At 29.2% G+C, this 27591-nt stretch overlaps 4 protein-coding genes and 1 pseudogene across 7 annotated transcripts; 1 reads left to right on the forward strand and 4 right to left on the reverse strand.

The window, feature by feature from the left end:
• Nucleotides 1–1338: 1338 nt before the first annotated feature.
• LOC114380414 (ras-related protein Rab11C-like) lies at nucleotides 1339–3838 on the forward strand. Its single transcript, XM_028339458.1, has 3 exons — nucleotides 1339–1564; nucleotides 1699–1891; nucleotides 2760–3838. The coding sequence occupies exons 2-3, from the start codon at nucleotides 1727–1729 to the stop codon at nucleotides 3243–3245; spliced, it is 651 nt and encodes a 216-aa protein (XP_028195259.1). The 5' UTR covers nucleotides 1339–1564; nucleotides 1699–1726; the 3' UTR covers nucleotides 3246–3838.
• A 929-nt stretch (nucleotides 3839–4767) lies between these two features.
• On the reverse strand, nucleotides 4768–6755 carry LOC114380412 (metal tolerance protein B-like). 2 transcript variants are annotated; one of them, XM_028339454.1, is made up of 2 exons: nucleotides 6650–6755; nucleotides 4768–6041 (listed from the first exon to the last, which is right to left on the reverse strand). In XM_028339454.1, the coding sequence occupies exon 2, from the start codon at nucleotides 6026–6028 to the stop codon at nucleotides 4862–4864; it is 1167 nt and encodes a 388-aa protein (XP_028195255.1). In that variant the 5' UTR covers nucleotides 6029–6041; nucleotides 6650–6755; the 3' UTR covers nucleotides 4768–4861. The 2 variants fall into 2 exon arrangements, with proteins under 2 accessions (XP_028195255.1, XP_028195256.1); XM_028339455.1 differs by lacking the exon at nucleotides 6650–6755 and adding an exon at nucleotides 6367–6631.
• A 5919-nt stretch (nucleotides 6756–12674) lies between these two features.
• On the reverse strand, nucleotides 12675–14951 carry LOC114380438 (tropinone reductase-like). Of its 2 annotated transcripts, none has more exons than XM_028339500.1 (6): nucleotides 14842–14951; nucleotides 14606–14724; nucleotides 14153–14360; nucleotides 13791–14007; nucleotides 13597–13703; nucleotides 12675–13259 (listed from the first exon to the last, which is right to left on the reverse strand). In XM_028339500.1, the coding sequence occupies exons 2-6, from the start codon at nucleotides 14692–14694 to the stop codon at nucleotides 13077–13079; spliced, it is 804 nt and encodes a 267-aa protein (XP_028195301.1). In that variant the 5' UTR covers nucleotides 14695–14724; nucleotides 14842–14951; the 3' UTR covers nucleotides 12675–13076. The 2 variants fall into 2 exon arrangements, with proteins under 2 accessions (XP_028195301.1, XP_028195302.1); XM_028339501.1 differs by having other exon boundaries at nucleotides 14813–14916.
• Nucleotides 14952–18771: 3820 nt separating this feature from the next.
• LOC114380437 lies at nucleotides 18772–21406 on the reverse strand (annotated as a pseudogene). The gene is made up of 5 exons (XR_003659713.1): nucleotides 21239–21406; nucleotides 20075–20281; nucleotides 19713–19932; nucleotides 19311–19417; nucleotides 18772–19231 (listed from the first exon to the last, which is right to left on the reverse strand). The product of XR_003659713.1 is annotated as a tropinone reductase-like (transcript).
• Nucleotides 21407–23802: 2396 nt separating this feature from the next.
• On the reverse strand, nucleotides 23803–25964 carry LOC114378500 (tropinone reductase homolog At5g06060-like). Its single transcript, XM_028337097.1, has 5 exons — nucleotides 25819–25964; nucleotides 25360–25567; nucleotides 24513–24732; nucleotides 24314–24420; nucleotides 23803–24139 (listed from the first exon to the last, which is right to left on the reverse strand). Exons 1-5 carry the CDS (start codon nucleotides 25896–25898, stop codon nucleotides 23957–23959), a joined length of 798 nt encoding a protein of 265 aa, XP_028192898.1. The 5' UTR covers nucleotides 25899–25964; the 3' UTR covers nucleotides 23803–23956.
• Between the last annotated feature and the right edge of the window lie 1627 nt (nucleotides 25965–27591).

Consider the following 27591-nt stretch of genomic DNA (forward strand, 5'->3'; position numbering starts at 1 on the left):
AGGATAGGAGACCAACTTAATTAATTTGTTTTTAGCTGGAAATGGTTATTTATTTCCGTAAACAAAGTTGGCCTTAACTAACAACTATCAAGTTGAAAAGAAAATCAATGTTTTGTGTCTAGTCTATCTCACACTCCTTGCCATTCTTTTATTGCTTTCATCTTTTAACTTAATTAGACATATATATATATATATATATATATATATATATATATATATATATATATATATATATATATATATATATAACGAAAGTTGCCCACGCACACATTTAATGGAAATTGTTGGTTTTTATTTTTTAATAAAAATATTTTTTGATGAAATTTTTTAAAATGAAAAATCAACATACAGTATTGTTATTTTTAATAATATTGTTAAAACTTAAACTATAAAATTTATTTGAATCTTTTTGTATATTGTGTATATTAAAAACTATAAAATTTTAAAACTTTTAGTATTATAAAACTATGATTTCATATTGTTAGTATTATTTTATTACTATTTAGTCATTATTATTATATTTTATTAATATTAGTATCACTTCAACCACCGAACCATCACGATTCAAGCATTCAACATTAAACCATCTCTCCAATTTTAAAAACATTAGATATCAGATATTCCATATGCCCCTCCTCAAAATAAAAAAACAAGGTCATTAGCCTCAATTTTCATGCCGATTCCCCTCATTATTATTTTTTTTAACGTATTGAATATCACGAACTAAGTTTGTGATTGGTTAGGAGAATGTGAGAAGAAGAAGAGCATATTAGGTTTGATAACCACGACACATTAAAAAGGAACCAAAAACACGCCAACAAAAAAAGCACTGGCAACACTCCAGCCAGCCTGCCACAGCCTACACTACAGTCACCTTCTCACACACTCACTTTGTCATTGTCCCATTCTTCAACACGACACCGTTCCCTCCACTATATAAATACCACAACAAATTTTTTTTATCACCTTATTGTTATTATTAGTATAGAATATTTATTAATTTTATTGATGATTAATTCTTATCAAAAAGTTTGATTGACTCATTTTTATTGAGATTTTTTTAATCATATTTTTTCATCCACAAAATTAAAATTAAAATTTTATTTATAATTTGTTCTATTGCATATGATAGAAAAACAGTGAAACAGGAGATGAGGCTTATAGTTTTACATTCTATTTTAATTTAAAACTTTTATTTTAATTAATTTTCATTCAAATGGATTAAATTCATCACCACTGGTACAAATGATATATTGGTATACCACACCAAATTAAAAAAAAAAATAAGCAAACCTTATTATTTTTTTTGGGTACATAAAAAAAACTTATTTATTTGGCGTTGGAATTGCTTTCTGGCTCATAGACATTTCCGTTTTGTCCCATTGGCCAATTCGGCCACTCTCCTCTGAGAAAGCCTCCAGCCTCTCCTCCAAAGTCCCCTGCGGTTCGTTCGGTTATTCTTCGAACCGTTGTCTGAAGTTTACAACTCAAAACTTCACCGAACGCATTTCATTCACCAATTCGTCCAAGTCTCGTATCAATCAATCAGCCTATCCGTCTTGCGGTGAGTTCTTTTTTCTTTCCGATTCAGTTCGTAGATACAAGATAGATCCGTTGCGTCGTTTCGCGCGCGTGTTTTTTGTTCTGATTTTGATGCGCGTGTGGCCACGCGCCGTTAACGGTCGTTGGATCTGGCAGGTTGGAGAGATCGGAGGGGAGAGCAGCCATGGCGCATCGAGTAGACCACGAGTATGACTATCTGTTCAAGATCGTTTTGATCGGAGACTCAGGTGTAGGCAAATCCAACATCCTCTCCAGGTTCACTCGAAACGAGTTCTGTTTGGAGTCCAAATCCACTATCGGAGTTGAGTTCGCCACCAGAACTCTTCAGGTAGATATGCTTCCCTTTACTTTGCTGATTTTTTTCAAGATTCCTAAGAAATTCTTCGGTTTCTTGCGGAAGCAGATGATTATTCATCTGCTCGTAGTGAACGCATGTGCTTGTGCCGATTGATTTGTTTGCTTTTTGGATATCTGGATTTTGTTTTGTTATTTGTTCCTTCTGCTTTAATTTCTAAATGTCATTTGAATATATAGGTATTCGAGTGCCGTCGTTTTTTTCATTTTTTTGTTTATCTTTGTTTTAAAGGATTGATTCTTTAGCTTATAGTTCAGAATTCAGATCCTCTTCTGAGGAACATCCGGTATGAATAGCAAGGTTTTAAGTGGCAGTCACAGTTTTGTCGTGATCTTGTCCTTGCAGGAATTTGACGTCAATAAACTTGATGTTGCCATCAAAATTGTGGTTTGTAAAACTTTGTTGAATAGATGTTTTGGAACAATGATTTTAGCTTTAGGTGTTATGATCAAGTGGAGAAGGACTTGGATTTATATCTTAAAATATAATTAAAAAATGATTGAAATCCTAGCCTGATTTGGTGAGATGGATTGCTTCTTAGTTAAAAATTCAGATTATCAGTAAGTGGTGGATGTTGAGTAAATTTTTTTGTCATGTTTGAAGGTTTTTTGAATTGGATGGATGGTTGTTTAATTATGAGCAAGGTTTTAAATTGCTGTTGTGGTTGCGGTTTTGTTGTAATCTTTTGACATTGCTGAAAATTGTGGACAAATGTCAGTCATGCGGCGTGACTGCAATTCATGTTGCAAAAATCACGGTTGTAGGTCATTTTTTAAAACCTTGATTATGGATCCTTGTTTGTATTATAGCATTACTAATGGTTGTTTCTTTGATTATACAGGTAGAGGGTAAAACTGTGAAAGCACAGATCTGGGACACAGCAGGTCAAGAGCGGTACCGTGCCATTACCAGTGCTTATTACAGAGGAGCTGTTGGTGCTCTACTTGTATATGACATAACCAAGAGGCAAACCTTTGACAATGTCCAAAGGTGGTTGCGTGAACTGAGGGACCATGCGGATTCTAATATAGTTATCATGATGGCTGGAAATAAATCTGATTTGAGCCATCTTAGAGCAGTTTCGGAGGATGATGGTCAAGCATTGGCAGAGAGGGAAGGTCTCTCGTTTCTTGAGACATCTGCACTGGAAGCAACCAACATTGAGAAGGCATTCCAAACCATTTTGACAGAGATTTATCATATTGTTAGCAAAAAGGCGCTGGCTGCTCAGGAAGCAGCTGTTGGTACCATACTTCCTGGTCAAGGTACCACCATCAATGTTGGGGATGCATCTGGGAATACAAAGAGAGGCTGCTGCTCCACTTAATGTGACATGTGAGGAAAAAGCGATGGTAGCAGATAGTATTTTTTCCCCCCAATTCTGTTTTGCCCCTTTCTCTTTTCATCTTTTTTTTTTCCTCCTTTCTTTATGGGTGAGAGAGACACATGTAGAGTACATTTACTTCATCTAGTTGCAAAAACAAAGTCTGTGAAATTTTATAAAACAATAGTCTTGCTAGTTCCTTTGAATTATCTCTTCCGTGATATGATAGTTTCGCATGAATTAATGTAATATTGGAACGAACAGATATTGATGATATAGTGTCGTGGTTAATGGGGAATCTAACATTTCAGAGAGGTCAGGTTATGTAAGATACGTACCTTCTGATTTTTGTCGATTCATTGCTGTTACAAGGCTACTTTGAGACCTGCTTGACAGAGTGTATGGTAATCTCTTTTGCATTCTCTTGTTTTCACCCGTTGGCTGCTTCTGAGGGAAAATCAACCACCTCATCATTTGCAAACAGATAATTACAAGTTCAAGTTTAAAATGACAAAACTATCTAGGTAGCACAATTATCAAGTTAGGGGAGAGCATTTCTTTGTCATTATTATAGCAATAAAGTTGGAAATTTTGTATTGTGGAATTCAATACTTATGCTTATCAAACAGAATACAACACCAAATTGCTTGTCTTGGACATCAATCTCAAGTGTTTTTATTTTTTTGTGTGTGTTATTTTCCAATAAAAAAAACTAATGTTTCACATTGGTAACTGACGCAGTAAAGGTTGACTTTAGAAGTAAGCATGCATTAATAAGATGGAATTTTAATTTTATTTAGAGAATAACATCATTCTTTTATTAATTAAAGTGGCATGACCTTGAAGCCTTTACATTTTCTTGTATTTTGATTGTTTAGGGTGGCTTATTACTGCAAATTGAGCGACACTTCGATGTTATACAACACAGCACGAGCAGTTTGGTGTTATATTTCGTTTGGCAAGCAAGTGTTGGATACAACATACAAAGTTTATTATAATATTGTGTTGCACATTTGTGTAATGCAATATTTGTCTTGCACTAAAAAACATAATACAATATTGATCTTTATACAATTATGGTAATATTTATCATTTAAATTTGGACTTCATAACAGACCAAATGTGCTGTTGTGGTTGCATACCTGTCCCCATCAGGCATTGATGGATGCTAGTAACACCTTCCCTGTGTGTATCCTTCCTTTACATATTTGTTTGTTAATGATAATGGTTTCTTAAAATTCATCCACGTTATACTCCTGAGTTTATTAGTGTTTGTTCTTGTGAGTGTCACGGAGAACAGGGGAAGAAAGGATGTATAGAATTGAGGGACAGGAAGTACAGAGAAAAGGGATATTAATAGTTGAGTGTTCTATACTTTTGGATGGAATTGTGCATAATAGTCTTTTGAGTAACAAATTTCCAAACTTCTGTCGTATGCTTAGCATTTCTATAGTCAAACATGAAACATTTTATGCTGTCAAATTCTTCATTTTTTTAGCATATCAAAACCACTCTCAAGTCAAAATATAAAAGAATAAAATTCATTTTTTGAATCTATATGACGATGCATCTGCCAATAATTCATAAGGAGGGAATAAAGGAAAGGGAAAACAATGTATCTACTCAATTTGTATGGTTACATGTTGTATTTGATTCTTTTTTTCACAGTAATGTTTAATCGTGCCAAGTAAATCAATGGAACTTATGCCAGGCTCAGCCACTACGTGGCAAGACAGTACACATTTTCCAACAGTTATAGCCCAAACGTGCAAGTCATGAACATCCTGCACTCCCTTGATATTTAGGAGGCCATTTTCCAGCTTACTAATATCGATCTCACTTGGTGTCCTTTCCATCAGAATGCCATAAATATTCCTAAGCATGGGAAGAGTAGTACTTAAAGACAAAACAGAAAATAGAAGAGTACACACAAGGTCAACCATAAACCACTCAGGTTTTGCCCATATTATGGCTCCAGCAATCATCACTCCAATAGATTGAATCATATCAGCCATGACATGCAAATATGCCCCCTGCAGATTTATGTTCAAGACATTAGTGTTTGTCTGAATACTTGAAACCAGGGTAACATTCTCCTCATCAGTTATAATAGATTGTTCCTCCTTCCCATGATCATGATCTGTCTGGCATTGATGATGATTATGATCATGACCCGAGCTTTCACAACCATGATGATGATGATGGTGGTGATGACTATGATCATGACCAATCCATGCAACCATGATGAAGTTAAGAACAAACCCAAGTGCTGCAATTGCAAGCATGAGCTTTCCTTTCACACTGGCATTTCGGACGAGAATTCTACCAATTGCTTCGTATATCAAAAAACCAGATATCAACCAAATTAACTGCACAGACGCAAGAGCCCCCAAAACCTCAAGACGATTGTATCCAAAAGATTGGTGCGGTGTTGCCTCCCAACCTGAAGCCCACACTGCAAAAAGAGAGATAGAGAATCCAGCAATATCAGAAAGCAAGTGTGCTGCATCACTAATGACTGCTAGGCTGTGAGCTTTTATTCCACCAATAAGTTCCACAACCATAACAATAGCATAGAAAACAATGAGTCCAGAGAGTTTCTTTGCTGACTTTGAAGACTCCTTTGATGCCACAACACTGTTTTCTTGTCCGGAAAAAGGACAAACAGAACTGCAAGATGAGTCTGCCTTCATAGGAAGAACATCAAGTCTTTCAGAGGCAATGGGAATCTCAATTTCCTGCATCGTCCTTTCTTCAACCAAGATAGGGGCTTTCTCGTGTTCCATTTGATTCAGCAATCTGGGTATTTATAAAACAAACAAAAGAAGCAAATCATTGAGAAAAAGTTCTCCCCAAGGCTTAGTCGATTGTTAGATTGTAAACACCAACATCAGGAAGAGCTATCGAAATCACATTCCTGTGTTGAAACGGCCATGTTTTGGTAAAATATGAAACATTTTTTAAAAATTCAAACTGGAGCAAGGCACAGTAATAGACACAAAATAAGATAACAAAAAAAAAAAATGATATGAAGTTATTATTAGCGGGTCCAGGATAAATTAGACTAGTTCAATTTGGAGAAAGAAGTGTGTGATCAAAATAAAATAAACAGAGATAGCATTACATAGAAAGGGTTGTTGGGAAAATCACAGAAAGAGGCAAAGCTAGACACACGCCTATTACATCATAAGATGAATGAGTATTCTGAAGCTTCTATTGCCTTAGAAGACAAAGTACTATCATCAGACATAGAAGCTAAGGGAGATAGGGGAAGGTCACAAATTGGCATACAAGAAGAAGAAAAACAAAAATGCTTCAGTATTGGAATAACGAAGGGTAAGCAAAACAATTTGCAGAGAACCAAGAGAGGAGGAATAATAAAATAAATAAATAAATCGTATTCATACCAGTTGAAGTGAAGTGGTGGTGGAAATGGAGAGAATGAATTGGGAATTGTCGTGGACTTTAGGTTTGAAGTGAATTGAACAAGAAAAATTGATGTTGTCGTGGGACACATCTATAGGCGGAGAGTTAGCAACACAATCTTATAAAAATACCACTACACGAATACTATGCGACACGTGTTTTATTTTTGGTTTAATTGTAATTTTTTATTCTCAAATTTATATAATCTTGTGAATTTTGTCTTTTTAATTTTTTTCCACAACTTTGTCTTCTAAATTACAAAGTATGAATTGTCTTATGTACCTGCCTAACTAAGAGTAGTAAGATAGTTTTCTTTCTATATAACTTTTTTGCTGATATCTTATCTCCAAGTATTCGATTGTTCAATTTTTCATGATGAAATAGTATATTTATAAAAGATACTTCAACATTTAACTCAAGATTTGACGCTAAACAATAATTCAAAATAATAAATAAGAATCAATCATATATTTTACCTTGAGAATTTTGTCTTTATTTATATATATTATATTGGGTCTTGACCTTTATGAATAGTTACCTCTTTAGTCATATGTTTTTAATCACTATAATAACGTTTAATTACTCATAGTCTTGATCATGATTTACCTATGATTGAGTTTATTCTTTCGTGAACCATAATATACTCGACTTTTAGTTGACTGAACTTATGAGGTCCCCTACTTACTTTGGGTGTGATTTTTTTTATTTTTTTTTATAAAAAGAGGAGATTCAACTATTCAATATTTCGGTCAGCCAAGTAGTCAAATACCCCCTTCCAGTATATCTTAGCTGTGGTGATTTAATTATCTTAATTGTGGTCATATATTTAGGTACCTCAGGACAATATTTGACATTTTGTACATTGATGGTAAACTTACAAACAAAAAAAAACAAGAGCAAAGTTTACAAAATTGTATAATTTTAGAGAGAGAAAAACTGAGGACAATATAATTAAGTCTTTAATTATAAAATAAAATATTACTCTTCTCTAAACTTATATATAAGTAAAAAAATTAGTCTTGTATGTTAAACATAAAAAGTAAATCTAATTAATCATATTTAATGTTATCTTTCTTAAAACATCTTTTCATTTAATTCTAATTCTATTTTTAATATGATAACAAGTTCTAATAAAGAGTATTTTAGAAATAATCTTATTTTTTACTTGAGATTAGTAAAATTAAATGATGTCAAATAAATTTCTTATGTGAAATTCTTTATTTTTTTTTATATATGAGTCCACTGAATAATAATTTGTAAGTATTTTTTTTCAAATTTTCTAGCCGTTTGAATTTAATTACTTCACCTGCTCGAAAATAAGCATGCAATTTAAAACTTTTATACTATGGAAACTAATAAATAATTTGGATTCTTTAGCAAATTAAAAATTTAGCAAAAAAAAAACAATAATTTGGATTTATCTTTCTTTATAATGAAAATTTACTTTAAAAATTATAAATTGTAATAAATTGAAATAATTAATGTTTTTTGGTCAAAAACAATTAATGATTGGGATAACAATAAGTATGTACAGAGATGATATAAAAGAATAGCCTTTGAGATGGTGAAGATATTTTTTTACTAATTGTTAAACCAAATTAATTTTAAAATTAAAAGTATGAGTTTAATGTTCATGTGCATTGACGGTCCAAAATATTTTTACATAATCATCTAATCAAAATTCATCGTTAATATGACTTTTTAAGTAATTATTATAAAATTCAACAACTTATCATATATGATGGGTTGTAATTGGATGATGATGTAAAAAATTTTATATCGTATAACCCTTTTTCTCTCTCTATATAAATTAAGATTCGCTTTTAAAAAAATACTGTAAGATTAAAAGTACCATATTACCATTAATATAATCTTATATATTTTTGGAAATTTTATTAATAATAATTAATTAAACAATATTTATTATTGAATTTCAGATATTTTGAAATCCACATCATGATTAATTAAACAATATTTATTATTTCCAACAAAATTACTTATTTAAGAATGACATTTTTCGGAATATGATTTATAAAAAATAATAAAATATATTAAATTATTATTTAAATTTTGTAAGAATAATATAATATATTTACTGAATTTTTAATAGGAATGTTTTGTAGGTTTACATTTTTTTGGTAATGTGCTTTACATTTAACTAGTACTACAAAATCTCATTTCCACATATAAAAGTGGAAAAAAGTTATTTCCACTTATTTATTTGTAAATTTATAAAATAATAATTTTAAGAATCTCGTGTTTGATAAATATTGTTATTATTTTCTACAAACTATGGAAAACTATTTTTCATGCAACTTTTCCAACAATATTAAAAAAAATCCCTGTAGGCACTAAAGTGATCACGAATATAATTAAATTGGATTAGATTTAAAAAAAATCAATTGATTTTTTTTATTCTGTTTTATTGATTCTTTTTTATATATTTTGAATCAATTGAATTTAATTACCTTAAAGTTCAATTAGTTTGTGAGAAATATGAGTGTAAATGACTTCAGTTATGCATCAACTTTTCAAGCTGGAATGGTTAAATGTTTGATCAATCTTGAGGTTAAATTCAAATAATTAAATGATTCAAATCTATGTTTGATAAATCTGATATTAATATACTTCTAGGTTTGATTTTCATTACGTACACATAAAAAAACTTGTTATTTAACTCATACTATTTTTTTAGTCAATCTAAACATAAACATTCATGTGAATGCAAGATAATTATCCAAAAAAATAATAATAAAATAATTGGCATTAATTTAAGAGGTAGTTTTGTAACTAAATTTCACCTAAGGTTTACAATACCTAATTTAAGAGTATTCAATCTTGAGATTTACAGTACGAAATTTTATAAAAAAAATTTAGTTAGTATTTTATTAGGTTTTAAAATAATTAATTGATTAAAGATGTCTTTAAACAAACTTTTTAAATAAGCTCGTAGACTAAATTAGATTTTTATGTAAGTCGAGCCGAGTCTATAAAAAAAGCTGTAATGAACCATGTTCAAGCCTAATTCAATTCAAATCAAAGTAAATTTGACTTGGCTCGATTTATTTCTACCCCTAATATTAATTAATTCTGTGTTACTGTCTTGTTTTGTTAGTATGCAAATTAAGTTTCAACGTTTTCATGAGTCTTTTTTTCTTGTTTAGTTTATATATTGAAATCTGGTCATGTCATTCGTGTTATCTGACGGTTTTCAAATAAATTCAATTCAATTTGATTGATTCTTCCGTCCATTTGGTGCCGGGGAAGGTGCACGTAGAGAAATTAACTAAACCAAATGAATGACTTCGGGAACCGTAATAGATTACTGCAAGGTGAGAATGAAATTGGAGGGAACAGAGGGGAAAAGATGAAGTTTCCATTAGTTTTAATCTGATAAAATTGTTTTTTATTTAATGTAATTGAGAAGTGTGTTTAATTAGTTTGAATTACGTATTTACATTAAATGCACTTTCTATTTTTAAAACAAAATAGGTATATATAAAGACATTTGGGGAGTTGCCGTTATCATTTTCGCTCAAACCTTCAACGCGAATTTTCAAAAAGATAGGTATTCATCTTGGATTTTCCGTTCAAGCCCAGATAACGACTTATCCAAGTCTTTTCCAGAGACTTTTGGTTCGCAGCAGCAATTATCCACCAGAACTTTTTTCTTGACTTATCCAAGTCTTTTGATTCGCAGCAGTTAAATTCAAAGCATGCATAGAATTAGCTTAAGAACTAAAATAATGGATATTATTATTAAATAATCTGAAGATTATTTATATAGTTTTATTACATTAAGGATTATTTAGAAGAGAGGATAATACTTTGAAGACCAAATTAATGGTTTATCCGTGTATTATTCTTTTAAAATTAATATCAACAAAAAAAGGAACTCAATTCTCTACACAACTTTTTATTTATGTGAGCATAAAATTTTATACTATGAATAAATAAAATAACACCTTAAATATGATTTCTAAAATAATTATCTTGAAAAATAATAATCTTAAATAATATGACAATCTAGTTAATACTAATATTATAAAAAGCTTAGCTACATTAATCAATTAAATTTTTGTTATACATAGTAGGACACGTCAATCTCAAAGTAAGAAGTGTCAACCACAACAACAAGTAAATTGATATACGCTGTATGCAAGAAAAAAGGTTATCTAACTTACTTGGGTTAATCAACCCCATGATAGATAATTGGTTCAATTCTCTACATATTTAAAGATGGTTTATATAAACAACAAGGTCAAACAAATTGATACATAGTTAGGTTTCTTAAGAATATTATACGGGGTTGGATTCATTATCATGTGTATGAAAAAAAAATTATTAGAAAAAATGAAATCACTTTAATATGATCTCTATGACTTAAAAGGAATTAGTTTCTTACCAATCGTTTACTATGAGATTGTTTACCCTTATTTTATTTCGAGTAGATTAGAAAACTCCTAATAAAATGATCACAATATTATACATGGTCAATGATTATAAAGACAAACTTTGTGACTATTGCAAATTCAAGCTATGTTTCTTTAGTGGAATTTCCAAGGAAAAAGAGTGTTGAAAAAACACAAATTTTATAAAAAAAATTATTTTGTATTTAAATTATATTATAAACAAATGATATATTAAAAAATGTACCTGTTGATGAGCTCTTGAAATAAAAAAATTATTCAATAGTGTGAAAGACTCTACGTATATCCACACACAATCTCTATTCGTCAACAACTTTGACAAGTTAAAAAATAAGAATAAATAAGTGATATTGGGATCATTTCAACGTGCAGCCTAAGACTCTATTTATAGTACGCTAAAGATCCAAAATTCTGATCAAATCAAAATCAAATCATTATTGATAATATCTCTTTTTAAGTTATATTATTTCTTGTTACCTTTTATTGCTAACCATTTAGCAATTAAAATTGAAATAATAATTGATCAAGTCAAACTTGTATCTAGTCGCCTTTTCAATCCAAATTCCAAATACAAAATCATACATGTCTGTTTCTCTTCTTTCACCAAATCTTTCATATTATTTATATTTTTAGTGCTAGCAAAAATATAATAATATTCCACCTTTTTAAAATCAATTAATCATTTGATCATATTAAATTCTCTAATTTAATTAATCATCAAATATTAATATAATTTCTTTAACAGAGATTAGAACACTCGTTTGTGTGTGACCCTGTAAGTTCAATACTAAGCCGGTAATATATTAATCAAATTAATATACTAATCAAGGCAGACGTCTAGCAACACTCCTTAACGTCCGGATAGCATGAAGTAGCATTTTACTTTCAATAACCATTAGAAGAGTAGTGTAATAATTTCTTCCATCTTCACAGCTCTCCATTAACTCTAGAATATGGTATTATTGTTAAACCCTTTTGAGTTAACTCATAATGACTTAAGAGACTCATTTCTTCTTTCATTTAATTTTTCTAGTCAGGATATAATTTTATTCATAGAGCTCAAACTCATTATTAAGAATTGATGGATTCCTTCTTGATTAATCATTAATTCTATAGGTATTTAATCATATCTAATATTCATTCAACAAGTGCTCTAAAGTATTAGGTATCAGGAATTAGAGTACAACAAATAACCTGTTAATTACTATGACAATCTCAAGTAAAAAAAACTATTATATCTCTTATTGAAAATTTTCTATTAAGAGTTTATGGTAAATTTTAACCATTAGAAAATTTCAATTGAGTTAGTTCAATGATCACATCAACATGTGACTCATTTATATATGCAGATTAATAAATGAGATCTATTAATATTTATCCAATAAATACTATCACATATATATTAATCTATTCGGATTATTAATATCCTATTTACAATAATCATATGATCAAGAACGGTTTAGATTAAAATTAGAACAAACTTGTTTCTCATTATCATAATCTCTATTATAATAACAAGTCTTTAATTTTAATCAAGAACATTATCAAATGGACAATTTAATCAAATAGTGAAATATGACAATGAAAATAAAATAATACTTTATTATTAAAATTAAAATTGATTACATGATGATTGGATCGTGGACATACAAATTTATTCCCAACAAATTCCCCCTCCCAAATGATATAGATTGAACCAAGGGACTTTCAGCTATTTATTCTCAATAGTAATATAAAAACTAGCAACGTATGCATCAGACCTTGCTCTTAACATAGTTTATATAAAAATGCTAACAACACATTATCTTATACACTCTTTTCAATACATTTTTTTTATTGTTTGAAATTTTTTAGATATCACAAAAATATATGGGTCCTAGATCTTATTTTCATGATTTTGTAATTTTTTATTATTTGTAACTTATGGTAGAATATGTGTCAAGAGAAGTGTGTTAGAGAGTGTGTTGGTAGTACTTCTCTAATTTATATAGAGACCATTCACTGTTAATCCACCATCAACACAAATGGTCTGTCCTGTTATGTAAGAGGCTGCAGGTAAGCAGAGGAATGCCACCAATGAAGACACTTCCTCTGCTTCTCCAATCCGTCCAAGGGGGGTTTGCGAAATGAAAGCATTAAGAAGTTTTTCATTTTTAAAATGCTGCAAGGAAATAATGATAAGATTCCCTCAGTCCACATAAAGGAATTAAAACAAATGAAAAAAAAAAACAAAAAACATTAGCAACATACTCTTTTAAACATAATTTTGTTATTAACTAAAATTTATTAAAAATTATAAAAGTTAGTCAACATCTTATTTAATGAGTTTTGTCCATAAGAAAGAGTATGATAGGGTTAAAATTATTACTACATGATTTGAGATTCCAAACAATCTTCATATGGTATATATGTCATGTAATAATTTTTCATGAGTATGTTCCTACTTCCTACCACTCAAAAAATAATTACAGTAACAAGAACGATATGTAGAAAATTACCTTGTCACCGAGAGGGGTTTTGATTGGCCCTGGTGCAACGCAATTAGTCCTTATATTGTCTTTGGCCCACTCACATGCCAAATTTTTAGTCAGTTGGTTCATTGCTCCTATGCATGTCAATTAGTATATAAGAAATTTGAAATTAACAACAATGAAACTACCAGTTAGCCCCGCCATCCCCAGGAAAGTATTACCTTTTGTTGCACCATAAGTGGATCCTACTCCTATTGATAGCACACCAGCAATGGAGGATATAAAAATGATGTTTGCAGCCTCTGAAGCTTTCAGGAGAGGATGTGCAAGCTGGCTTAGGTGGTAAGCAGATTCAAGATTCGTATTTATCAGAAATGAGAAGTCTTCCTCCGTAACATCAAGGGTATGTTTCGGTACGTTTGTTCCCACGTTGTTTACCTAGGCAGAACATAATTAATGTAAGCATAAGGACAGATAAGAATATTATTATATTCTTAACTTGTTATAGTTAGCCCAGTGCTTATTGAGAAAAGGTTGGAAAAATAACTTGAATTTCATGGCATTCAAATTAATTATTACTCACAAGGATATTGAGTTTGCCATTAAACTCATTGGAGACTCTAGCAATGAGGTCTTGTCTTTCTGCACGAGACGCCACGTCACAGACGGAACCAGTTACTCTGTATCCTTTTGTGTTCCATTCATTTAAGGATTCATTGAGTTCAGCTTCGTTCCGAGCGCAAGTGTGCACAGTGGCTCCAAGCTGTGCCAACTCCTCCACGATAGCATATCTATAATAAGAACATTATACATCAGAGGAATGAATGGTGAGAAACAAAAATTACTCACAACACAAACTATTAAGCATTAATTATGTTCGCTAGCTTTGTTGTTGTTGATTAATAGTACCAGTTGAGAAAAACAGGTATTTTGAGTAACGACTTCCAAATCAAGTATAGTATATATGTAGTAGGAACAAAAAAGAATGAACTAAAAAAATATGGAAGAAGAAGAAGAAGGGAGAGAAGAAAGTAACCCGATTCCTTTGGATCCACCGGTGACGAGAGCTGTCATTCCCTGTAAAGACCATCTGCTGCTTTTGCTGCCAATGCTTGCCTCAGCCATTTCTTTTCAATGAAGGTTATGATGATAAACCTGTCAAATATCCGATACTTCCTTATTAATGGGTCAACAAGTCACTGAATTCAAATATTAAAACATGTAATCCAACTAAAAACTTAACGAATTAAACTGGTTTGGTTGGAGTCTAACCCGAGCACAATATTTACTTATCCCAAACTGTTTGAGTTATTTGACGTTAATTGGAGTTCGCGAATGACCCAAATCGACTTACACCTCTACTTTTTAGTCCTAGGAGCATCTCCAACCATAATTTTTTTATATGTGTTTCTTAATTATCTTTTTGTGGTTCCCACAATATTTTTTGTGATCCTCACAATACCATATTACTTTAAAGAAATTCATACAAAATTTTATTCCAATATTAAAAAATCACAAGAAATTTCAAAAAATCCACACATTTATATTTTTTTATTATAACTTAATTATTATTTCAATAAAATAATTAATTTATTTTTTTAATTTTTATATATACAAATAATAAATATGAATAATTGAAGAAAATAATTAAATTTCAGTCATAATAATTTTGAAAAACAAAATTTATTTTTCAATCACCACCCATTACGGAACACCACCCACCTACCATTATTAACAACAAAAAATATCACCCAACTTCTAATCTTCTTTCTCCTCCAAAGTTTCAACTTCATTTTTTTTTTCAAAAATAAGAAAATCACCCATCTTCATTTTCTCATTCCTTCTTCTTTCTTTTCTATTTTCTCCTCTACTATAATTTTTTATTCCTTTGACTTTTTCTTCTTCCTTATCCATTTTTTCCTCTTTTTTTACACGAGGGCATTGAAGATAAGGTGATTGATGTTGAATAATAATTTTTTAATATTAAATATCCATTTCTTATATAAGAAACTTATTTATTTTGAAGGATAATTTCTTGAAGAATCCATTTCTTGACGTTAAGAAATTCAGTACGGAACTGAACGGGCGTTGAAGATGTTCTACGAGAATATCAATTACCTAAAATATCGTATATTCAAATATCGACATGACAGAACAGTATCCCTATCCCCTAAACAAAAACTACAACAACTATGTTATAAGAGCCCACCGATATTTGTATTGCATTTATGTAATTGAAATGTATTGCAGCTACCCCACTAAATTTGTTAGGCCTATATTGCACCGGGAATTAAAAGGCAGAGAAAGGACCGTTTAAATAATCAATTTTGGACTGTAAAATGCATTTAATGAATAAGGGGGTCCTCTGACAATATATATTCACAGAGAATTAATTACTATGAGATTGTTATATATTAAATATTGTCTCCAGTTTGAATCATAATAAAATTCTATCATTGATAGTGTTATTTGATTTAAGCAGAATTATTTCTCATAAAAAATACACGTGTTTCTTTTTAAAATGAGATTTTTTTTGTCAAATGATTATTTTTTATTTTATTTTTATCTCAAATATAATTATTTTTCAAAAGATACGCATGTGATAATATTTTAAAAACAGATAATTAAAAAATATACATTTTTAAAGTAATTTTTTACTTAAAATTTTTCTAGAATAAAAAATTAAATTAAAAACAATTATGAAACCTCCTAATAAGTTGAATTTATCTCTTGAAAACATTGCATAATTATTTCAAATGAATTTTTTTATCTGATTTTTCGCCCTCATCCATTCAATCATATTCTTAGAAAATCTTCTACAACTACACGTAAGTATCTTTCTGCATCTGGGATCAAGCAAGACATCCAAAACAAAACACAAAAAGTCAAATGTGAATTATTGTGTGGGAAACCTATACTTATTTTTAGATAAATATTAATTTTTTTCTTGAATTTATTAGAGGTTGATAGTTAGGTTTCTGAACAACAAAAAAATTAAAATTTTGTTTCCAAATTTATAAAAAATGTGATAAATTTTTTATTAGTTTTTTCTTTTATCCCTGAACTTAATTAATTTGCTGTCATCTTAGTCATTGGAGTACTTACTAACATTTTTATTTTTAAACTTAACATGTCGTTATTTTTAAATTTTTAATCAAGTCTTATTATGTTGTATGAAATTTTCAATCAAGTAATTATTTTTTAACTAAAATATTTATTAAATAAATTATTATGAAACCTTCTAATAAATTGCATTTATTTTTTGAAATTATTATATAATTTCTTTAAATAAAATCTATGTCTTTATTTTCTTTTGCACTTATCAATCATTTTCTTATCTTCCACATGCACGTAACTTTCTTTCTGAATGTTGGTTCAGCCAGGGCCGTGAACAATCTAGGCGTGCTCGTGGTTTTGAACATTTACATAATTATAATCATAATTAATAAATAATTAGATTATAAGTGAATATTATCAATATAATTAGTTATAATTTGATATAACTAGTTATTATTTTTAAAATTTTAAAATATGAATATGTAACTAATTATTAATAAATTAGTTATATAACAAGTTATACATAATTGAAATAAATATAAATTATTTAAAATAATTATTTTTGTAAAACTTGTCATAGTTTTATAGTTATAATTATTCTTTAAATAAAAATAAGTTATTTTTGAAATAATCATCACTGTATAATTGATTATAATTTTATAACTACTTTATATATGAGTAGATATATAATATTAATTTTTTTAGCAGCCCGGCAGGGCATGTAAAACAAAACACAAAACAGGATGTATATGTAGACAGGAGACGTGAGTTGTTAACTCATCATTGATCATTTTTTTCTTTTTGACAAATCGTCATTGATCACTAAACTTTAGGTAACGTATGTTACATTAAATTTTTATTTATTAAAGTTTCTTTAAAATAAAATAATTACAAATGAATTTTATAGAAAATTTTAAAAATAAATTCAGTAATTATTTAAATTCTAACAAAATTTAATAACTTTCACTTACAACTAATAATAATGAAAGATGAAAGGTTTTATTTTTACGTATGAAAATAAGAAAGTTATCATCAAAAGTTGATTCAATTCATATAAAACAGACTCATAATTTAATATATAATCAACGTATAAATGAGTATAAAGAAAATTACCTTTAAATTTTTTTCTTAACTTTGTATACCTTTCAATTTATTATTTTTATCTTTATTTCTAAAATGAATGTCGATATATTTGGAAAGAATTTATCAATTTCTTAAAATAACCATGTACCACAATATAAATTATTTATCATAAATTTAAGATATAATTTACATGTTTAAAATATTTATTTATTATAAATTTTAAATATGATATAATTTATATTTTCAAAGTATTTTCATTTATTATAAATTTTTATACAAAGTAAATATTTATTTTGTGTATTATATAGATTAACATACTAATTATAATTAAATTTGATTAAATTCAAATTTAGAGGGCTGCTTTACTGAATCCCATCTTGCTGAAATCGCAATTTTCTGTTCAAAGTTAGGCAGTTAATGAATTTTTCTTTTCTTTGGCTAGTATGTGTAGACTTGCGAATCTTTCTTGCCCCACACTCTACTAATGTTGCATTTTGGAACAATTCAAAATCGACTTTTCTGGTGCCTGGACATGACATAGATGCTTTACAGAGTAATGTTTATAATACATAGATGCGAATCTTTCTTGCCCCACACTCTACTAATTAAAAGTAAGTACACCACAAAAAGTTACATTAGTCCACGATTAAGTTAAGCTAATTGGGTGGGTATTAGATTAAATTAAATAATTTAAGCGACTGAGTCAATATTAGATTGGATTTGTTTCACAGGAGATTAGTTGAATCGAATACTATTTTAGTAATTAAAACGCAACTAAGTGTTGAGAGTTTATGCTCAATCTTTTAAAAAATAAAAATAAAAAAGAGTTTATCTCACATTTTGTGACAATTGCAATTTCAACCATCCTAACATGTAATTTATTTATTTATTTTATCCGTAGAATCCTAACTATATAAATTGAACCTAGGAATTAATTAAAGCACACTATTATTTATTGCTTTATTCTCAATATTGATATAGAAACTGTTAGAACTGATATGAACGAGAAAAGTTTTGGGAATACACAGTATAATTGTACTAGTGAACTGAGGAGCATTTGCATTGAATTGAAAAGCAAACATGGCTATTATTATTATTATTATTATTGAAAGCCTTACAACCAACGGGAAATAGGATAAACTGCCCACGATTATACTGCTCCTAGAATCATGGGACATGTGACTAAATCAAAACAAGAAAAACAAACTTATCACTGAGTACTGTTATTATCACGTCCTTAAAAACAGATATAGGGTCTCCACTCTCCACAACTTAAACAGAAACTAATACAAGTAGAGTGTAACAGACTAAACAAAACATTGAAACTGTCACAATAAGCCTAGCTTATGTAGAGACCGTTCACGGTGAAGCCGCCATCAACACAAATGGTTTGTCCTGTTATGTAAGATGCTGCAGGTAAGCAGAGGAATGCCACCAACGAAGAAACCTCCTCTGCCTCTCCAATCCGTCCAAGAGGGGTTCGCGCAATCAGACTATTATTAAGTTTTTCCTCTTTAAAGTGCTTCAAAAGGAAATAATCATAAGATGCATGTGCAAAGAAAACAAACAACAAATGAATAATTACACCAACAGAAAATTACCTTGTCACCAAGAGGGGTTCTAATTGGCCCTGGTGCAACGCAATTAGTCCTTATATTGTCTTTGGCCCATTCACATGCCAAATGTTTTGTCATTTGGTTCATTGCTCCTGCATGTTAGTTAAGTTAGTTAGGCATTTTCTAATGCTTGCCACCAGGGGCATTAAAAAAAATTAATAATTAGGATTTGTTTGTATAATTCTTCTAAAAGCATTTCTCTAGAAGAAGAAAATAAAAAAAAATGAAATAAACTTCTTATATGATTTTCATTAGGTATGTTAAATTATGAGAGTTTCTACAAATTAGTAATGGTGAGCTAAAGATTCTAGAAAAACTTACTCAATCCGGCCCTCTCTTACTCTTCCACGTGAAATTCATTCAACCACGAAATTATATAACAATTACCTTTTGTTGCACCATACACAACGGATACTATATTTGAAGCTACCACACCAGCAATGGAGGATATGAGAATGATGTTTGCAGCTTCTGAAGCTTTTAGGAGAGGATGTGCAAGCTGGCTTAGGTGGAAACAAGATTCAAGATTCGTATTCACCAGAAATGTGAAATCTTCCTCTGTGAAATCCAGGGTCTCTTTCTGTATGTTTGTTCCCACATTGTTTACCTAAAGCCGTACATAATAAATGTAAGCGTAATATGATATATATATAAGAATTCCAATTAAAAAATGGATTTCGAATTAGTCCTCATTCTTAACATTTTACGGTTATAGTTAACCTAGTATGCAATTGTAACGAATCACTCACAAGGATATTGAGTTTGCCATAAACTCATTTGAGACTCTAGCTATGAGGTCTTGTCTTTCTGCACGAGACGCCACGTCACAGACCGAACCAATTACTCTGTATCCTTTTGTGTTCCATTCATTTAAGGATTTATTGAGTTCAGCTTCGTTGCGAGCGCAAGTGTGTACAGTGGCTCCAAGTTGTGCCAACTCCTCCACGATAGCATATCTAGTGATTAGTAAGGATATTATATCACAGGAATCAATATTGGTGAAAAACAAGTGTCTTGCAAAACCCACTTATTTTCTATAAGAATTAAGGCTATTTTGAAATATTTTATCAAACCGGGGTAGTCAACGTTGAAAAACTTTAGTTAAACTAAAGTTTTTAGTGTCATGTTAATTAAAAAAATAATAATAAACTGACACTACAATGTTTCACGTGATATTATTAAATCAAAATTAAAAAAAAAATTAACATAACACTGAAAACTCTTTTAAACTAGATTTTTTTTTTCTTTGACCACCTCATCTTGGTAAATATGAAATTTGAATAAGATATAGTATATAATGAATTTTAATTTTGTGACAACAAAATAAAAGAAGGCGTGTCAATATATAAAGCACTCAATTCTAATATGTATATTACTACATATACTCTTCACACATAAGTTGATTTGTCCTAACATAGAGGTCTATATATTATGATTAGGGTGTGCAAAAACTAATATAATAAAAATATCAAATCAAATTAATTTTAAATTGTTTTAACCAATTCAATTATGTATTTAAATAATCAAATTAGTTCAAAAAATCAGTTTAGAATTAAATTGATTTTAAAAAATTGATTCTGAATCAAATTGATTGTGAACTAGTCTTGAACCTGTTTCAAGAATTGAATTGATTTTGAACTATTTTTTTCAAATAATTTGTGATTACTCAATTTTAAAATAACTAGAGCCTTATTTTAATAATTTGTTTGTAAAATTAACCCTCTTTCCTCAATCAGCCTACAAACATGTTTGCTTTGAAGTAGCATTAATTATAGCCACTAGCTTTGTTCTGTTAATTGATAGTAGTAGTTTGCATATTAATTAACATGTATTTTGAGTAACGAGTTTCAAATTTGGAAGAAGGAGGAACAGAAAATGAAATGAATAAATATGGAAGAAGGAGAGGTGGTAACCCGATTCCTTTGGAACCACCGGTAACGAGAGCTGTCATCCCCTGCAAAGACCACCTGCTGCTTTTGCTATCAAAATTTGCCTCAGCTGCCATTTCTCTTCACTGAAGGATAAACCTTTGAGATATCCGATACTTTTTTTATTTGTTTATTTATTAAGATATCCGATACTTCATACTAATACTTTCTCAATGGCTTATATTTGTAGTCATAATCATTCTCTATCTACTGGATAAAGTTTAGACTTTAGAGTTAAAAGTTAGGCCGGTTGCTTGACCAAATTGTTTTCTGCTCGTTGGTGGAGCATAAGAGGTGCATTATGGTAATATAAGTGATGGGATTTATTGGTTGGAAATGAAGTGGTTACTGTGGTTACAATGGTTACCTAGTAGTACTGGGGTTCGGAACTTTGTATTGGGGGTATTTTGTTAGCTGTGTTTTTTATAATTCTCATGCTGACTTTTGTAATTTTAATTTCTTTGGTATTTCTTATGTCCTATTATATTTAATATATACAATTTATTTATCGATAAAAAAATATATTAAGATTGAACTTTATTTGCAGACATATATTTTATTATTAAAGATTTAAATATATTTTGTTTAATATTTTTAATCTCTTAAATTAAAGATATTTCTTTAATGTTCAAATAAAAAATTATATTGTCTAGTCTTGGACTGTATACATGCTGATGATGCAGTGCAGCATTGGAGCGGACACAAAAAGAAAAAAACACAAAATAAGACATGCTATTGTGACATTCTCTTCTCTTCCGCGGGATTTCACCCTACCAAACGCACGCTACAACTTCGTTTGTCGACCAAATCAGTTAGCTAACTTAGTTCAATGATCGCCGCCACGTACAAAACAAAAAAGTGAAAAACACAAAACATGAACCGATGTAGGTAGACGTGACAACTGAGAAGTAAGTGATTCGTAGCGTGGTATGATGCTTTTGTCCTCCTCACAATTAGTCAATGTAGTATTTACAATTGAGAATTTTTATTTTTTATTCTAAAACTCCCATTATTATTTGTCTGAACCTAATTTAAGAATCTAATTTTAAATTTGTGTCATCTTTATTAAGAATAAAAATAGAAAATTAGGTATTTATGTTAGTAAGTCAACTATGGACAATGCAAAAGTCAGTCCAATAATGAATGAGACTAAAAATATTTTTTAAGAGAAATATTTTACTTTAAATGAGATAACTATTTAATAGGTATTTTTACCAACATAGGTATATCTTTTGTTAACATATGAGATCTTTTTATTTTGTAAAAATCAATAGTAAATATTTTTTTTTTGTTGATCTTCAGCTTGGACTTTAATGTTTTACCTTTGGGTTTGTCTTGAAGAATAGTGATCTTTTATTTGCCCCCATTTTATATTCTAATAATATGTAAGCATAAATATTAATAACTTTAAGATAAAAAAAATTAAAAATAAAATAATATTATTAATACAAATATGTATGTTTGATTTAATAATTATAATTTAATTATCACTTAATTAAACTTATACTTAGATGAATATAAATACTAATGAGTAAGAATTATTTTTTTTGTATCAAACTCTCTTTACTCTCAATTAAAATTTATGTGAATGCTAGACTTACATAACCTGTCTCTGAACAAGTTCAAATCAAGGGTAAATTTCCATAACCCATCAAATGGGTTGGGTTGGGTTGCACATTTCAATTCTACCAACCCATATAATCCATTAAGTATTTGGTTATACTAATTAGAGGTGTGAAAATAAGTTCAAATCAACGGTAGACTCGCATATCTCGTCCAAATGGTTTGGGTTGTACATTTCAATCCACCAACTTATATAATCCAATCCGTTTAATTTATGAAATCAATTCGGGTTGGGTTGGTGTTGACTTGTCAAGTCCCCTTTCCTCCTTTTTTCTTCATAGACTAGATTTAACACTAATGCTTTTTTATTATCATCTTTTTAAGTATTTTCTTGATTTATTAGTTTTATAATATTTTTCCTCTTTTTTAATTATGTTTGTTTATAAAATTTTGGGAAAAATTTAAGATAAATAAAATGAATAAATGTTTTTGACTAGGTTTTAATCCTTTTTTAATTCTTGATCCACGATTTTAATACTATTTTTTCATGATTTTAGTTCACATATTTTTAAAAATATGTAATTTTGATTAAATCTTTAATTTTACATAATATCTTTGTTTCTTTTATTTTTTATATGTTAACCAATTACATTATTCTTAATGACCCTGATAATTAATATATTAGATTTAAGGTTGAATTCAACGAAAATAAAAGAAATAATAAATAAATATTGAATGATTATATTAAATATTGTCATTTTTGGAGTGTGATATTATTATTATTATTATTATTATTATTATTATTATTATTATTATTATTATTATTATTATATAGTGTGTACGGTAGAAGAAATTATTACATATTGTTGGATCATCATGCATTTATAGTATTAACCAAATTTTATGTGACATATAACCAACAAATTTTATTTATGAAAAAAAATTAAAATTATTTTTTATATGTCATAAAATTGATATAACCAAAATAATTCCGATTAAGTAATAACTTATCATATAGTAAAATTTTCATATATGACTAGAACTTGATACTCTAAAATTATAAATCGAACATAGGAGAGAGTACACTCTTAACTTATTCTTAACATCACAAGACTAAGCATGGAAAATCTTACAATAAGCCTAGCTTATGTATAGGCCGTTGACAGTGAAGCCGCCATCAACACAAATTATCTGTCCAGTTACGTAAGAGGCTGCGGGTAAGCAGAGGAATGCCACAACCGAAGACACCTCGTCTCCTTCTCCGAACCGTCCAAGAGGGGTTCGTGGAATGTATGCATTAGCAATTTTTCCCTCTTTTAAATACTGCAAGTGCAAAGAAACAATGATAAAAAGAATAAAATACACTAACAATAACAAACAAATGAGCTATAAGATTGGTATAGGGGTGAAGAGAAAAGAAAGAGGTTATGGATTTTTTAATCCTGACAAAATAAACTAATAATATCAATAAAAAATAATAATAAACAAAAAAATTACCTCATCAGCAGCAGGGGTTCTGATCATTCCTGGTGCAACGCAATTAGTCCTTATATTGTCTTTGGCCCATTCACATGCCAAATTTTTTGTCATTTGATTCATTGCTCCTGCATGTCAATCGCATACATAGTTTGAAGTTACCAGTTAGGCACTTAGTTTAAGTTTACTATCCTCTCTATCGATATAAACAATTAATTACCTTTTGTTGCACTATATACAACGGATCCTAAATTTATTGATACCACACCTCCAATGGAGGATATGAAAACGATGCTTGCAGCTTCGGAGGCTTTTAGGAGAGGATGTGCAAGCTGGCATAGGTGGAAAGCAGATTGCAAATTCGTATTCACCAGAAATAAAAAGTCTTCCTCTGTGTATTCCAAGAGGTCTTTCCATATGTTTGTTCCCACGTTGTTTACCTAAATCCATATGTTAATGGAAGCCTAATACGATAGAAAATTAAAAACATTAAGGCCAAAAATGTTCCTAATTAAAAAATGGATTTTGAATTATTTCTTGAGAGTCTAATAACACACTCTTTTGGTACATATTCTTATTGGTTAAAATATATTAAAAATTATAAAAATAAAAAAGAAAATTATTAAATAAGATGTGAGATCTATTTAATATTGTGATATTCAATAAATTTTAACAAAAATAATAAAAGATGTCTCCAAAATAGTGTGTTAAAGAATGTAATCTTAAAATCTCTCTTATTCCTTATACTCCTTTTTGTTTTATTATAATTGTTATTCTAAATTATTTTACATAAATCAACAAAAATTAATAAATAGATGAAAAAAAAATAATAACTTTATAAAATTAAAACTTTTATCATTAATTTATTTTTTGTTTTTTATTTCATATCTTAATATCATAAGAAATATAAGTTAAAAAAGTAATTAATATTATATTGAAAAACTAAAACCACAAATATTTGGGGATAATTTATTTTTTAAAAAAAAGACAATTATAATGGAACACAAAATAATTATGAAGGGACAGACGAAGGGAGTAGTACTTAATGAGAAAATGTTGTTACTAACAAGTATATTGAGTTTGCCATTAAACTCAGAGGAGAGTCTAGCAATGAGGTCTTGTCTTTCTGCACGAGACGCCACGTCACAGACGGAACCAGTTACTCTGTATCCTTTTGTGTTCCATTCATTTAAGGATTCATTGAGTTCAGCTTCGTTCCGAGCGCAAGTGTGCACAGTGGCTCCAAGCTGTGCCAACTCCTCCACGATAGCATATCTATAATAATAAGAACATTATATATCAGAGGAATGAATGGTGAGAAACAAAAACTACCCACAACACAAACCATTAAGCATTAATTATGTTCGCTAGCTTTGTTGTTGTTGATTAATAGTAGCAGTTGAGAAAAACAGGTATTTTGAGTAACGACTTCCAAATCAAGTATAGTATATATGTAGTAGGAACAAAAAAGAATGAACTAAAAAAATATGGAAGAAGAAGAAGAAGAAGGGAGAGAAGAAAGTAACCCGATTCCTTTGGATCCACCGGTGACGAGAGCTGTCATCCCCTGTAAAGACCATCTGCTAGCAATGTTTGGCTCAGCCATGTCTCCTCAAACTTGGAAGACCATGACTTCTCAATGGCTTGTATTTATAAACATTAATTAAAGTGTAGGCTGCTTAACCTCATTGCTTTTTTATCACTGTCTACTATCCAGAGTCCTTTTCCTATTAGCCGCCTGCATAGTTTTAATTCACTTTTCTGCTTGTGAGGGGATCCCACCAAAACCTAACCAGTTATGTTTTTCAAAAGATTAATAATCCACAAAATGATAAATACTTCCAACTAATAATATGATAACAATAAATAAACATAATAAAACTATAGCATAATGAAAATTTTCCTTTTTTTTACCAGTAAAAAGTTGAGTGCCTTGTATTGTTTTTTTTTTTTACTTCTTTTTTTAAAAAAATTATAAAGATAATGAAACTAGTTTATGTAAATATTAGACCACATAGAAGCAATGCTCATTAAAATCAAATCAATTTAAAATTTGCATATTGGGAAACAATGGGAAAATAAGCAGAATTTCATGATTTATGTATGACTATAATATGAGATTGATTTTGATAAACGGTGTAAAGATTTTTAAGCTATTAATTAATTTAAAACGACTTTATGTATAATTTTTAATTATTATAAAAATTAACAATTTTATTATATATGAAAATTCATAATTAAATAATTATATAAGAAAATATTTATATTTTCAATATATATATTTTAATTAAATTCTTATATAGAACGTGATTCAGTGTATTGACTAAAAGTTTAATGCTTATGTGATATTATTTATGCATATATACTGCATCAAAGAGTATAAAGAAACTTTTTTGTAAAAAAATCTAATGAAAACAGTTATACTTTAACAAAAATATCTATAACTATTAAAGGAGATATCCTGATTTGGACTCTAAATTTTTTTAGACATTTTTGCTTCTTAACTAATTCTACTAATTACACCACTAAATTTCAACATCTCTACTTTTATTTAACCTTCACTCTCTCTCTTTTTTTTTTTTTGAAAAAAAATGGAGTCTCTCTCTTCTCCCTGGTTAGTATAATAGTGGTAAGTGATCGATTATATATATATATATATATATATATATATATATATATATATATATATATATATATAAAATTGATATGATTGTGACCGATTATAGAGCATTTGTGATTAGGAGACATGACAATGAGGTAGGGCATACATGAATTAACCTTTGAAAAGTAGATACTTATCTTTGAACATTTTTGGAGGTAGTTAATCTTAATCACGTCTACTGATCAAAACCTTGAGAGTTACAATAAAGAGCTTTCATCTGAATGTATGCTGTTGATGCAAGGTCAAACACCTTGCCGCTAGTCGTCATTGATGACTAAACTTTAGGTATAATGTAAATTTTATAATTAAATTTTAATAAAGAAGTAATTTTAATTACTATACTATAATTAAATTAAATTAAATTAAATTCAAATTTAGACGGCTTTTATACTAAACCCCACTTGCTGAAAACGAAATTTCCTGTTCGAAATCAAAATTCCACCTTAGTAAAGTTTTTCTTTTTCTTTTTTTGAGAATCTTTCTTGCTCGCCACTCTACTAATGTTCCATTTTGGAACAATTCAAAATAGATGCTTACAGAATAATACTTGTAATTTTTATTTTAAGAACAATTTAATTTTTTTTAATGATTACAAGTAATAAATCAATGTACCATAAAAGTTAAATTTGGCAACGTC

Source organism: Glycine soja, chromosome 12 (genome assembly GCF_004193775.1).
Source record: "Glycine soja cultivar W05 chromosome 12, ASM419377v2, whole genome shotgun sequence".
In the NCBI taxonomy this organism is placed as follows: Eukaryota; Viridiplantae; Streptophyta; class Magnoliopsida; order Fabales; family Fabaceae; genus Glycine; species Glycine soja.